The following is a 13,494-nucleotide window of genomic DNA, read 5'->3' as shown; positions in this document are numbered from 1 at the left end:
ACAAATTCTACATTTCAACTTTTACTACAATCTTCAAGCTCCCAAACTTAAAGGTAAGTTTTGTTTGCCGGTTTTGAAGAGGATGTCCAATCTCTTTAGGGGAAAATGCAAAACTTACTTCTTTGGTGATCAGGAACTAGATATGTAGTACCATATTTCATATTTGGGATGTTATGATTCAAATTATTGAATTTTGGGAAAGACAAATTCGATAATTGGAATTGAAACGGTATTTAAGGCCCACAAGTCTTAATAATTAATTTCATTTTCAGATTGCTATACCTACTTTTTTCTAGACACAGTGTAAGTTCTACTAGCAGTCCCCTCAATTAACGCATTGTTCCGCGATTGGGTACCGATAACCGTCCTTGTCCCAATTCTCAAAAGAAACAAGAAGTTTGATGTAAACAAAATGGTGATGCTGTAAAAACTTTTGTATAGCACCTTTAGGCTATTTACAATAGCAAATTTGGAGTTCTTCCGGATTTCCTGGTTCAAATCGCAACGATTCTATTATTGGCAAAATTTAAAATTTCTTATACAACCAGAACTAAATTAAAACAATAGATTGCAACTTATTTACATTCTAAAAAATTATGGAAAACGTCACAATTGTGTCGAAGTCGCGCGGACTTCATACACCAAGAAATATAAACAGGGTACCGTACTGGCATTGATTATTCAATTATTAAACATAAACAATGGTATTCATTACGCATATTGGTTTATATTTATATTAAGTAGCGAAAGTTTTAGATCGAGTAAGTAAGTATAGGTACTTTACGATACTTTATGAGATCAATGATGAAAATTTTAGCAACCGGCTTGCAATATTTTTAAGTAAGTACTTTAAATATATTATATACTGTTGTGTAAACTGCAGGGGGTGTCGTTCATTACGTTGAAAAAGTGCCGAAGATGAGAGCGGGCCACTGTGTAGTTAAAAATTTACGTGTTATAGTTAACGTAATTTCAGTTTAAACATTGGAAATAGCAGTCGGGACATCCTCTATGTAAAATGTCATTTAATGCTGTTTGTTGTACTTAGTGGGCATCACATATTTGGGCACATTTAATCGTAATATCGATAAAAGGTTTATCTGTTCAGATGTTTTGTAAAAAGGCGTTATCGGACAAGTTAATTGGCTTTGTTTACTAATAATAAACTATAATTTTGGACCTTATAAGAAGCGTTAAACTACTGTTATCTTCTCGTTTATCTATCTTCAATTATGGGCGACTTTCATATGGCGCGTAAGGATACTAGTTATCAGTTTCAAAATGCAATTGTTGCCCGTTTGTGTTTTTGCACGATAGTTTCAAATTGTAACTACAAATTTAATCTCTCCTTGAAGAAAAGTGATTTTATATAGCAATAATAATATAAAACCTGACCTACCCTACTACATATTACAGTGATAGGTGAAAAATCGATATGCACAACATATTATTTTTCTTTTGATTTTCTTGCGAGTCGCTGAGAATGAAAAAAATGGGCTGACTTTAAAAAAGCTGCGTTAAAAATTGCGTTTAAATTTTCAAAATGTTAAATTGCTGGTAAACGACATTTCAAAAGTGCACCGCTGCAGAAAAGTAATGCGCTAAAGGTATACTTTATTCCAGTTTGTATAATATTTTCATTATATTATGGAGAGCGCAATTACCCATAATATATAAGGATACACGGAGGGTTTTCTAATTTATAGTATATTATTATATAAATTATAATTATGGGTGTTATTGTTTTGATGTCAATAATTGGCAGAAACAGACTAAAATCGACGCAAATTCGTGCCAATTTGATTTTTTAAATATTTTATTTTCAGGGAGGGGGCAAAATTTTATTTCAACTGCGCTTGTTTAGGCATTAATTTAAATCACATTAATCACTAGCTCCACACGCCACCGACTCTCAAGTGGAAACTGCTTTCATGTTAAGACAAGCTAATTTCGCTGGTTATGCCATTAGTTTAATCCCTGATTTCGCTAATTACACGTAAGGTAAGCAATTGTCCAAGGTCTAATCGTCATTTAGTGTATAATGATTATGTTTCATATGCATTTTCATTATGTTTCTATATCAATGACTTTCTTCTATGTATTTATAGTTTTGTCATTGAATAATAAATTCAGATTCTTTATTCAACGGTTTTGTGTAGCTTATAACTTTGTACAGGGTATTCTGAAGAATTTGGCGTTTCTTTAATTGCGGTAATATTGAATTCGATTATATTGTGCAACTGTTGAAATACGAAACGATTGTATGATGATTTTACTGTAAATTTCATTGTTCTGTTAAGTTTACTGTAAGTTTTTAACAAGATGCTATCGTTCGCCAAATCGCAAAAGTTGGCACCAAGAAACGTGATGATCACCCGCGAAGTTGATATTACCGATACCTGCGCAAGCTCTTTATAAGGTAAGAGAAATGTAGTAGTAAATTCCTGTGGAAAAAGACCAGATTTTACATAAATCATTAAGGAAACTATAAATAATTATTAATTGTGAGCGTTTGTATTGGTAAATGAAAACTTAATCTATTTACGTTGCACATATACGCTAAAATGAAACGAAGCTTAAACAGACAGTACATACATTAACTTTAGCTACACATCCTGATGTCCACATCTTCTGTCTGGTGTCCATTGACCCTCCGCCTGCAAAATAATCCACAATCTTAGCATATCACGCATGTCAAGACATATACATATCCTATTTACGTTTTAATATCATCCTTTTCAGTTTTATGCCACTTGAAATTGCGAGTGTAATTTTTAATTTACTTCACATGCGATACGAATCGAAAATGTATTATTGAATCAAACAGGTGTTCGGTGAGAGGTAATATTTAATGGAAGTTCGTGACTCCTTTGCACATAAGAAAACCGGATGTATTTCCAATTTTCACCGGAAAGCACGGGAGACAAATTTTTAGTCCTAAATTTATTCGCGTTTTTTACGAGGTAAATAAAACCTTCGGCGTCGAAATATTTTTGCGACTGAACGTCGTGTGTACGCGACGAGCAGATGGCGCCTTCGGTGAAAAAAGTAACAATTTCCCGCTTTGGTAAAGAATCGCATGGGAACGTCGTTATTTTGCTTCTTATTGTCAATTGAAAAAATAGCAATATCCAGTTATTTTCTTTTTCATTATTTCACAAGCGGCGCATTTGAGAGATAATTGAGAACTGTAGCGTAATGTGCATCATTTCATGTACACTCTATCATTATCATTACAGTTTGCCTTTGTGTATTTTTTAGGGAGAGGTTAAGGTCCCGATGTATAAACATGTACCGCATTGCTGGAAGCTGTCTAAAGTTCCGCTGCTCTGCCAGTAAAAGCTGCTACATGGTTACATGGTCTTTTTATTACTTCTTCAACTACTAAGTTATGCGTCTTCTGTCTCGTCTAGCCAGAACGATCCGCATCCTGTATTTTGTTTGGTTCCGTTATTAAGAGATTTTTACCTAACGCAATGTAGCAATTTTAATTATACGTAGATCTTTGTAGGTAATAAAAATAATGTAGGATGGCACGAAATTCTATACATTTGTGGTGTGTCGACTTTAGACTTTTGGTCGAAAGGGACTTCCCATTAACAACACTACTCGCTCACTATCGCTGTGGTCAAACCCCTACAATTTGGATATGGCAAGTGACACACTATTTTAATCTTCTTACATTCCAAAAAGAACAAAAATGTTCTTTGACAGCAGACGTTTTAGTTACATTTACAGGAGTTGAAAGTGCATAAAATAAATTTTATTCTCTACGGCACTGATGGTAACAATTTTACTGGCTCAGTAATAAATAAACTTTTAATGACTCTTACCTTGCGGAAAGTGGGTTCTTTATTTTCCCTTATAATCTGAAAATGAAAACCTATTGCTCTGATTTGATGAAAAATTTTTTAATACCCACACAAAAAATTGCATTAATGAACTTAAAATTCCAATATCTTTTATTTGGGTTCGCTTATCATTCATAAAAAATATACGAATCAGATGTTCACGGAATAAACTTTCGTGAGCCGATCCAAAATATATAATGCAAAAATTGCAGATAACTTACGTTTATCGATGAGTCGAAGTTTTCTCCAAATTACAGTCGATTTTATTATTTGAAAGGTAGTAACAATTCACAAAATTGGATGGCGGAACGCCTTGTGCAATATAACTGACCTTTTTGTATCCTATAATTTGACTACTCGTTGTAAGTGAATTTTGAAAGATGGTTGACGGTTTGAAGCAGGATCAAACTGGGCTTCAGGTTTCTCAAAATTTAGTAGTTGAAATTTTGTTTACTCACTGGAAAAATTTATCTATGTTTCGCAGTATGGAAATGTTAATCTTCCCCTTGAGTACTTAGGGCTTTAACATCTAGCAAAAGCACTTTAAACACGTCTTTAAACTTTTTACCTGTTGCCGTTTAATCCAGAATCTTATTTCACCCCGTATAAACAAAAGAGGTGCACAAATTTGGTTAATAAACTTGTTTTTATCGTAACTGTCACTGTAAACGCGATGAACGTTTTGTACTTTTGACCCCAATGCTTTCGTGGTAAAATCCATTTAAGCGCGCTCACGCTGATCAAATGATGCAACCAAAATAAATATACACAAACATTGATCTTTTCTAGTTAGAAGACCCACGGTATATTGATTTCACTTTCATTATCATCGACGAAGAAGTTTTTTTAAACCTTCAAAGGTAAAAAAATCATCTATTTTTGATAATCTGATCAAATTGATACTTCTCGAATGAATAATGTTGAATGAAAGTTGACTCAGAACCTTCCCCATACTTACTTTTACTTACTTACTTTTATATCACATTCACCCAGTTTCATGGGGAAAGTTTCGAGTTACCTTTAATACAACATTCTCCACAGCTTATTGAAGGATAAAGAAAATACAGCAATGTATTCCGCGCTTATCGAAGGCCTCGGCGGAAAATATCTAGAATAATTTGCAAAAACTAGTTTTCGGGGATTCGCTGTTCGCTCTAAGAATAAGTGAGTGCTTTCAAAATGTGTCCCTTTTCATATTTGCGCCTTCCGATAAAATTAGCCCTGGACTTGGTAATATTTGCTGAGGAATATTCTGTAGTGGTTTACTTGCCCACATAAAAAACGCTTTTCAAGAATAAATATTTGCTACAAAAATATCCCACCTTTTCGAATTTTCGCCTCAAAAAAACCATAGTCCTTGATTCACCGAATATTCCTCTGCGTGAAAAATTTCTTCTCACATTCTCCCACGAAACTCGTCAAGGAAATTCACATTCAATCTTCAACAGAGGATTTTCTTAGGGAAAAATATTCTAAGAGATCGAATTTGTTACCTCTTGTCTTGTTTTGCGATATCCCGGTTTAACATACAAGATCACACCAAAAAGAGAAAAGGAGAATAGCGAATAAAACGAAAAAATATATATCGATTCGTTTCATGTTGGAATTGTGGATACGCAAATTGAAGAAAACAAATTGCAAATTACGGCCACTTCCGTCTGTTATCTGACCCACAGAAGTTGTAGCATTGATTAACCGTGAATTATCAACGTTAAATTAACCGTTCGTTTAGCCAGCCTGTTTTCACCACTGATCGTTCGAATGTATTTCGCAATCTAAACTTTTTAAGTGCTGTCTAATGTAGTGGTTAAAATTATTGCAATAAAACAGTGTTTTCACTTAAAACGCGATAACTAAAGAAAAATATTCTTCGTTATCTGATGCCGATGAGTGTAATTAATTGCAGGAGCGTGTTTAATATCGTTATATGCAAAAATTATACTTGGGGTGCTCCGCGTGTATCCTGCAATAATGCGTATAATAATTACATAATTTTAAGGATGCGTATAGCTAATCGAAGCGTTAGATCTAATGCTTCTTTTGCAAAAAACAACTGTAGTTAAATGAATATTGAAAAACGAATACAAGTAGCTGCTAATTTAAAATTATAATTACGTTATTGTATCCTGTATTTATAGCGAGCACTTTCAAGTTAAACAACTCGAAGCGTAACGACCGACGTTTGCTTGTCTTGTTCCTCTTTTGCAAAGCTAGAAAATGAAGAGGTCAAAACTATTTGCACGTTCTTTTCGATTTAATGGACTAAGATCGTGTTTTCGTTTCAGGAGAACTTGGCGACTCCGGAACCATCAGACTCGACGAACGAAGAAGATCATTTCAGCGGTATGTTCTTAAGTACATGTTTATGAATAATAACGATTTTCACGACTGTTACATTCAACACCTGTTTTAATAACCCATCATTTTATTATACACTCATTCATTAACGTGTTCTATTATTTTTTTAATTGGGCGTACCTTGTGTCTTAGTCATTAAAGTTCTACCAAATTTTCCCGTTTATGAATGGTAATTGTAGCAGGGTTGGTCTATTTATTTTAGCCATTCACAGTTTACAATCGTTCCAGACAGTAACGATTGCATGTCTTTTCACCAAGTATGTGCATTTTTAGTTTTAGTATTGTTCCGTAATTGAATATTCTTGTATCGAACATTCCAACAACGTGCTATGCTGGTATTTTAATTATTTGAATCACTCCAATGCATTTGATTCCTAGCGCTACAAGGTCCTTAGTAGAAGTTGGTCGCCGCTGCTTCAATTATTTAATTTAAAAAAAGGCCAAACATCAATAAAGTGGATATTAAATCAGAAAACAAATGATATGGCGATATATAACTGCTGTAAAACAAAATGTTGTATTATACACAATGATAAAGAGAAACGAGCAATCACCTGAATTAAAATTCATCCGATGGTAAAACTATCCCTTGATCGTCTCGATTTCTCAACCTGCCGATCGCGGCGAGGACTGTACAATCGTCATTTGATGCGACGCCGTTGTCTTTTGGCCTTGAACGAAACTCGGAACTTTGTACCCATATACGAAATCGTGAACATTTCCAATGTTAAAAAGTGTGAAACTCAGGATATTAGTCTTTATACATTTTTTTCTCGTCTCAAAGCCGCCAACTAAAGCAACAATTTGAATATTCTGAAACATCCGAGAAAATTGGAAAATACACAAAAATTTACTTCAAACCGTTTCACACTTTTGAGTGTTATTTTCCGTTTCCGTTTTTCTTTCAGAATTGGTGGTTTTGAGATTAGCTGATTCGCAAAATGTGTTCTTATTCAGTCCATGCAGGGACATACTGTGTGTGTTTATGGAATCTTTATTATAACAGCTTTCACAATTCCATTTAAAGACAAAGACTACGTCGGAGTAGCTTATGTTGAAGACCTCTATTATGCGCCCTGATGCGGTAATGTTTTTTAATCATAAGGCAAAAGCTCATTTTTCAGCACGGGTCATATATTCGCCAAAAAAATAGATTCACATTTTGTAAAAAAAACTGTTTTACATAATCTACAGGATGTAATTTAAAAAATGCTGCAGTAGCGCCCACAGTTTTTGTCCAAATTCAATACAACAAAAACCATATTCAATGACCGCAAAAATACTACAAAACGACCATAATTTTTAAGTTATTATTTTCAGAGGCTACTAATAGTTGATTTAAATTTTTTTAATGGCATGATTATATTTTCTTAATTGAATTTGATAGAATTTTCCTCCCTAGATTTACTGATTAATATCAAATACTTTGAACTGTGTGAACTTGGAGCCCCGATATATTTCTCCCAACATCCCAACCGCCCTTTGTGAGTCTTCTCCAAGAATTCGCTCATGAAATATAGGTAAATGAATTACAGCCGTTTGCGATAAGGAGTCGAGAAGGGGGACTATGGTTGGTAGAAATTGATTAATTTCGTTGAGACCTTGCATTAGAGTACTACGAAGGATAAAACAAGATCCCCTCCCCCCTCTACGAGCCCCCTATTTTGATAAGGGGTGAGGAAGAAGGCGGTAGAAACAGTTCTTTTTGTTCAGACCTTTAATTAGAATACGAAGATAAACGAATGCTCCCTGTCACTCATGGCTACCTGGCACACCTTCAATGTATAGGCTAGCTATTGCAAAAAAATCCCTTAAAAGTAGTTCAAAACCACAGAAGTGGGTCCGAAAAAGCATATTTTTTAATTGTTAAAAAAAATGCGCTAAATATATTTGAAATACCTACTTACTACAAAAATTAGGACCCTCATAGTAAACACTTTTTTACTACCCGCAAATTAGTAAAGAGAGATACATATTGCATTGGAGTAAAAAATTATCCACCCCGCCCTATTTTTTGACGAAAATACACGTTTCGAAGCACTAAGAATGTGAATCAAACAAAATCTCGATGATGTCTGACGGTCTGTTTGTCTGAACTCTCATTTCGTACTAAACGGCTGAACCGATCGGAATCAAATTTGGTACACATATTCTTAGACATAAAAGGAAGAGCTGAAGAGCTTTTGGGTAGAATCGAAGTGTATCAAGAAACAAAAAAAACTGTTAATTCTTGACGTTTTTCCATATTATGACTAAATCGAATTGAACGAAGTTTGATACATATATAGAACCTTTACTAAGACCTAAAATATATTTTGTCAAAATCGCAATTGCGCAAATCATTAAAAATTATAATTTTCCGATTTCACAAAATATAATGGCCACTGCGTGTGCGTTTTCCTAATTACGTGTAATAGCCCAGGGTTATTTGCCAGTACATTTAATAATAAGTAAAAATTAATGATAAAAATTGCATTATATACACATGTAGGTACACTATTTTAACAAATGTTATATTATCTTAAGTTCTTCACATTAGAACTAAAAAGAAAACGACCGAACTTCTTAAGCAATCACTCATCCTAAATATTAACCGCGCACTAAGTTACTGGATGTCGGAGAATTTAAAATTGTTTCCCAAGATTTTTGTAATAAATCTTATCTCAAATTTTACAAAGAGAAATGATTTCTTTCAAATAACTCAAACAGTTCTAGGTTGCTAATTTGAAAAAAAGTTGTATGACCTTACATCCGACGGCAAAAAAATATTTTGGTTTTTATTTGAGATTTTTTCTTAGTTATTTTTGGTAAAAAAAACCTGGCGCAATTTTTATGTGTTCCAAAAAATTATTTTCAAAAATCTGGCGCGTTATGTTTCGTTTCCAAACAACAAACAACAACAACAACAAACAATATCGGTCGAGCTGCTATCTTGGTGTACGTAGACACGCACGTAGGGACGGATAAAAAAAGTATTTTAAACGTTACTTAAATGATCTTACGTCGACATTTGATGAAATTTTGATGTAAAAAAAACGCTATAGCTACGTATGCTCAAGCTAGGAGCTACAAAACTTGTAATTTTATAAACGAGGATGTGCTATACTTTTTTGTGCACAAGTTATAAGCATGTCAAGAAAATGTAGTGATTGAAAACACCAAAACCAATCCAAAAATACGTTTGAAGGTTCAAAATGTGGTCTGCTAGTTCGTGAATTTAGCTATTGTAAATGGATATAGTGACAAAACCAAAGTACTCAATATTTACCCGTAAAAGAAAATTTCCTAAAAAAGAAGTAAGTAAATGCACGACACCAAAATTTAAAATACAGTCCGAGTTTTTTTCTGACGATATTTATGGGGTTAATTGCAGTGTTGTGAAATGCAGAAGAAAAATGGTTTTTACGAGATATTTTCAAAAACCAAGAAGCTCACTTAAAACATCCAAACTCAGATATGATATAAAAATTACGAAATGCGACCAACCTTCATAAATAAGCGACTGCCGGCAATAATGATTTCATGAATAATACGTTTGTTGTAAATAGAAATAAACCATGACATACGTCTACCTGTAGAAACAACTGGGGTAAACAAAGAGGCTTGGAATGAAACAACACATTTTTGATAATTTGTGTACATAAAGCCACGCTCGGTTAGATCTTCTTTGGATTTTATACAAGTAATTATATAAAAGATTACACGGCTCTTGACCACAAGTGTGTAGCTTTTATCTTCATTGCCTATAATTTGTTCATTGTTCTAAAAGTAAGTGAACTGAAACACTCTCCTGTAGTTTTGAGTTGTGAGTGGCTAACACAAATTTTACGCTTTGAGTGCATATTTAAACGCAGTAATATTCTCAGGCTTTGGCGAATTGATTGACTATTTTCCCCGTTTGTTAATTTAAATTAGCCCCAGTCGTAGTAAATTACTAGCGTATTTTATTGACTAATTTTTAGTTGCAAGAAAAGTCTCATTAGTGTAATAAATTAGTCTCATTTTCTAATTAAGTAATATTATGCAAAACATAAAGTTACTACAATAATTAGATACCATTTTTTCATTTGGTGACACGAATTCACTCTGTTATTGTCTGGATAATGTTTAAATGTTGGAGTATGTACTTGAAAACATTAAAATTGAGTCACCTTACCGTCATCACATAAATAAATGTATGGGTTACGATCCTGCTATAATGACTGTGGATTAAAATTGTATGATGTGCAGAATGAATGTCAACCTTAAAAAAAAACACATTTTGTGAAACCAACCCTGCTAATAATGCGTGGCGTCATTGGCTGTGCAGGGACCGGGGCTATGAAAGACACCGACAAGCTCAAGTTGATGCTCTTGGCATGGAACTACCACAACCAGACTCAAGGTAACAATTTTTTTAATTGGCTTTATTAAATTTCTCCTTAATTTTCTTCTAAATTGTTCATATTTATTTCACATCGTTTCCAACACTTCATCATCGAATCTAATCGCGCAATTTCTTCACAACATTACCACGTTGTATATGTTTAGGAAGTCGCAATGGTAGCGGCGACCTACCAGATCTCACATCGATTCCGGGAGGAGAAGAAATGGCCGGGTTATGGGCGCAATATCATTCGGCTTTAGGCTTGTCAAAAGGCAAAGCTACGCCACCAGTTCCAAGAGATCAATCTGTAAGTGTTTAGTTAATCCTTGAAATTGGTCATAATTTGCAAGCAGAATGTTAGAAAGAACCTTGTTTATACTTTAAAAGTTAATCACGTTTATATTCATTGCTAAACGATAAAATAAATTAAGGATCTATTTAACTTCCTTATGTAGAATCAATTATGCACTTTTAGAGTCCAGTCAATGCCGATGCAGGGTCGGCTCATGACGAAACGAGTTCTAGTGGAAACAAAGAAGACGAAGACGACGACGACGATGAAAGCGATGACAAAATTGACACACAAACGCACGACCCCGAAAGACTTAAAGCGTTTAATGTTAGTTTATTCTATAACTTTGCGTACATTTACTCACCATTCCTCTTTTAGATGTTTGTAAGACTGTTCGTTGACGAAAACTTAGATAGAATGGTACCTATTAGTAAACAACCGAAAGAAAAAATTCAAGCGATTATTGATTCGTGCACAAGGCAGTTTCCCGAATTCGCGGAACGTGCGCGAAAACGAATACGTACCTACCTAAAATCATGCAGGAGAAATAAACGAGCGAGGGATCCAAATTCGCCTTGGGATTCTGTAATTGTGGCCATTCGGATTAGAATAACACTTTTTATCACAGTTCTTTGTAGACTCGACCAACCCCAGCCCATTTAACGTCTGTGCAAGCGGAACAAATCTTGGCAAGCGCGTGTGAAAATGAGAGTCATAATGCCAAAAGGATGCGTTTAGGACTTGAGCCAGTGAGTCAACCTATGCCTCTACTTCCGGGTGCTACAGTTAGTATGACTGTTTGCGATTGGATCCCATGGTAACGTTTTGTAAATTTTGCAGGCGACAGACACCACAGCGGCCATTAGTAGAAGTATAGACTTACCAGGAAATACACCAGTAAAATTAGAAGTAGATACCGCGTCAAGTGTTTTCCCTTCTTCAACCACTGCATCCACGACGACAAATTCAATTTCTAAGGGAATGTCATTAACGCCCGACATTAAACCAACAGGTCTTAGGTAAGCACTAACCCCCAATCCTTCCAACCAAACTATTTTTATTTTAGTGTGTCTAACGCGGGATTGTCAACGGCGCCTTTAAATGGTATGGGCATATCGACATCCCCAGGAACGGCACCCACGGCGATGTACAGACCTAATTTTTCTCAGGCCTTTCAACGAGCAGGTCCTTATCCTCTCTTCCCCGGCCAACCCTTCAATACAGGCGGTGGACTTTTAACAAATGGCAAGTATTTAAGTCATTTCCATTCCATGTTTAATACTAAACGAACTTTAGGCCCTACAGACTTAAGTATGAAACAGAAGCCATTACTTAATCACAAATTGAGCTCAACAGAGATGGCGGCCGTACGACAACTGATAACAGGGTATCGTGAATCGGCGGCATTCCTTCTTCGGTCGGCGGACGAATTAGAACAGCTACTGTTGCAGCAACAATAATTGACTGTACCTTCAGATCCATTACAGACTGGCAACAGGTGCGTTTGGTTTGACTATATGTGATCCTTTAAAGACGATAAGAAAGGGATTAGAACTGCTGTGTATGCTATGTACCTGGCTTACTTTATTATGTTGTACATCGAATAGCTTGATGTAGATTTTTATTGTTTCAATGATTGAAAACTGTGAATGTTGTGTATAAAGAGATGATAGAAAAAAGCTGGACTAAATTCTAGATAGGTGCTTTTTAATATCTTGAAAAGATTTTGGAGGAACTAAACAATGTACAAAGAAATTTCCTAAATAAATAATATTTATTTATTTATTAAGATCCTAAAGTAACAAAAATACTTTTAATACAGGGAAAATGTATTTATATGCAGAGTTTTTTTTTAATGTACCAAAGAAAAATGTAAATATTTCACTTTATATCGCCGATGTTTGTAATAAGTGCAACTATTGACATATTTGTTAGTTTTATTGTAGCCATTAATTATAAATGTGTCTTCAAAAAAGAGTGTTAACCTAATGCACAGTTTCGTCAAAATAACATTTCACATTCTTCTGTTTCATTAGTTACTTACACTCGATGTTTATAAGGTATAGAGAATGTTTTTGATATTTTGATAACAGAAGTTCAAAACATGTTTTTGTAGTATTCATATAAGAATAGTAATGCTGTTTAAAAGATCTACATAAAAACTTGTGGAATTGCATATAAATAGATCTGAACAAATAATTTCTGTGATTGTTATAAGTGTGTATATTCATAGATAAAAATTTAAATGATTTTTGTAATCATTGTAAGCTAAATGTATATTTCAACATTCCAATGTATTTCTCAATGTATATAACATTAAAACTGTATTTTGATCTGAATCACTGCCACATTTCTTTTCTGTAATAATAATAAATACTTATTGTTGTACATTAGAAGTATTAAAAGAAAAACTTTTATCTTGAAATACTTTATTTAATTTAGAGGAAAAGTATCGCATCATGCATCTTATCAGAAATTTGAAGTGATGAAGTGTAAGACATAATATTCGAAGTAATGATTTTGTTTGAAGATTTTCCAGTTCGGCATGTCACATCAGAAATTTGAGTAATCCAAAAGCGTTCAGTAACTTGTTTTTAGAAGATCTAAAATGTCAAAACAATTTGGAT

At 34.2% G+C, this 13,494-nt stretch overlaps 2 protein-coding genes across 3 annotated transcripts in view; both read left to right on the top strand.

Annotated features, from left to right (window-relative positions):
• Positions 1-13,494, top strand: part of LOC116162927 — a 318,902-nt gene that overhangs the window by 89,319 nt on the left and 216,089 nt on the right. The window lies entirely within an intron of this gene.
• LOC116179906 (nucleolar protein 4-like) lies at positions 6,049-12,546 on the top strand. 2 transcript variants are annotated; one of them, XM_031499759.1, is made up of 9 exons: positions 6,049-6,194; positions 10,519-10,593; positions 10,740-10,882; positions 11,051-11,194; positions 11,246-11,452; positions 11,506-11,652; positions 11,708-11,886; positions 11,934-12,112; positions 12,173-12,546. In XM_031499759.1, exons 2-9 carry the CDS (start codon positions 10,530-10,532, stop codon positions 12,325-12,327), a joined length of 1,218 nt encoding a protein of 405 aa, XP_031355619.1. In that variant the 5' UTR covers positions 6,049-6,194; positions 10,519-10,529; the 3' UTR covers positions 12,328-12,546. The 2 variants fall into 2 exon arrangements, with proteins under 2 accessions (XP_031355619.1, XP_031355618.1); XM_031499758.1 differs by having other exon boundaries at positions 6,051-6,194; positions 12,164-12,546.

This window comes from Photinus pyralis, unplaced genomic scaffold (genome assembly GCF_008802855.1).
Source record: "Photinus pyralis isolate 1611_PpyrPB1 unplaced genomic scaffold, Ppyr1.3 Ppyr1.4_LG1, whole genome shotgun sequence".
NCBI lineage: Eukaryota > Metazoa > Arthropoda > Insecta > Coleoptera > Lampyridae > Photinus > Photinus pyralis.
This window is presented reverse-complemented; position numbering and strand designations above follow the sequence as displayed.

Coding starts and splice junctions, on each gene's coding strand:
- LOC116179906 (XM_031499758.1), top strand. CDS start 10,530: ATGAAAGACACCGACAAGCTCAAGTTGATGCTCTTGGCATGGAACTAC. Junction 10,883..11,050: donor CAGTTCCAAGAGATCAATCT/GTAAGTGTTTAG, acceptor ATGCACTTTTAG/AGTCCAGTCAATGCCGATGC. Junction 11,195..11,245: donor AAAGACTTAAAGCGTTTAAT/GTTAGTTTATTC, acceptor TTCCTCTTTTAG/ATGTTTGTAAGACTGTTCGT.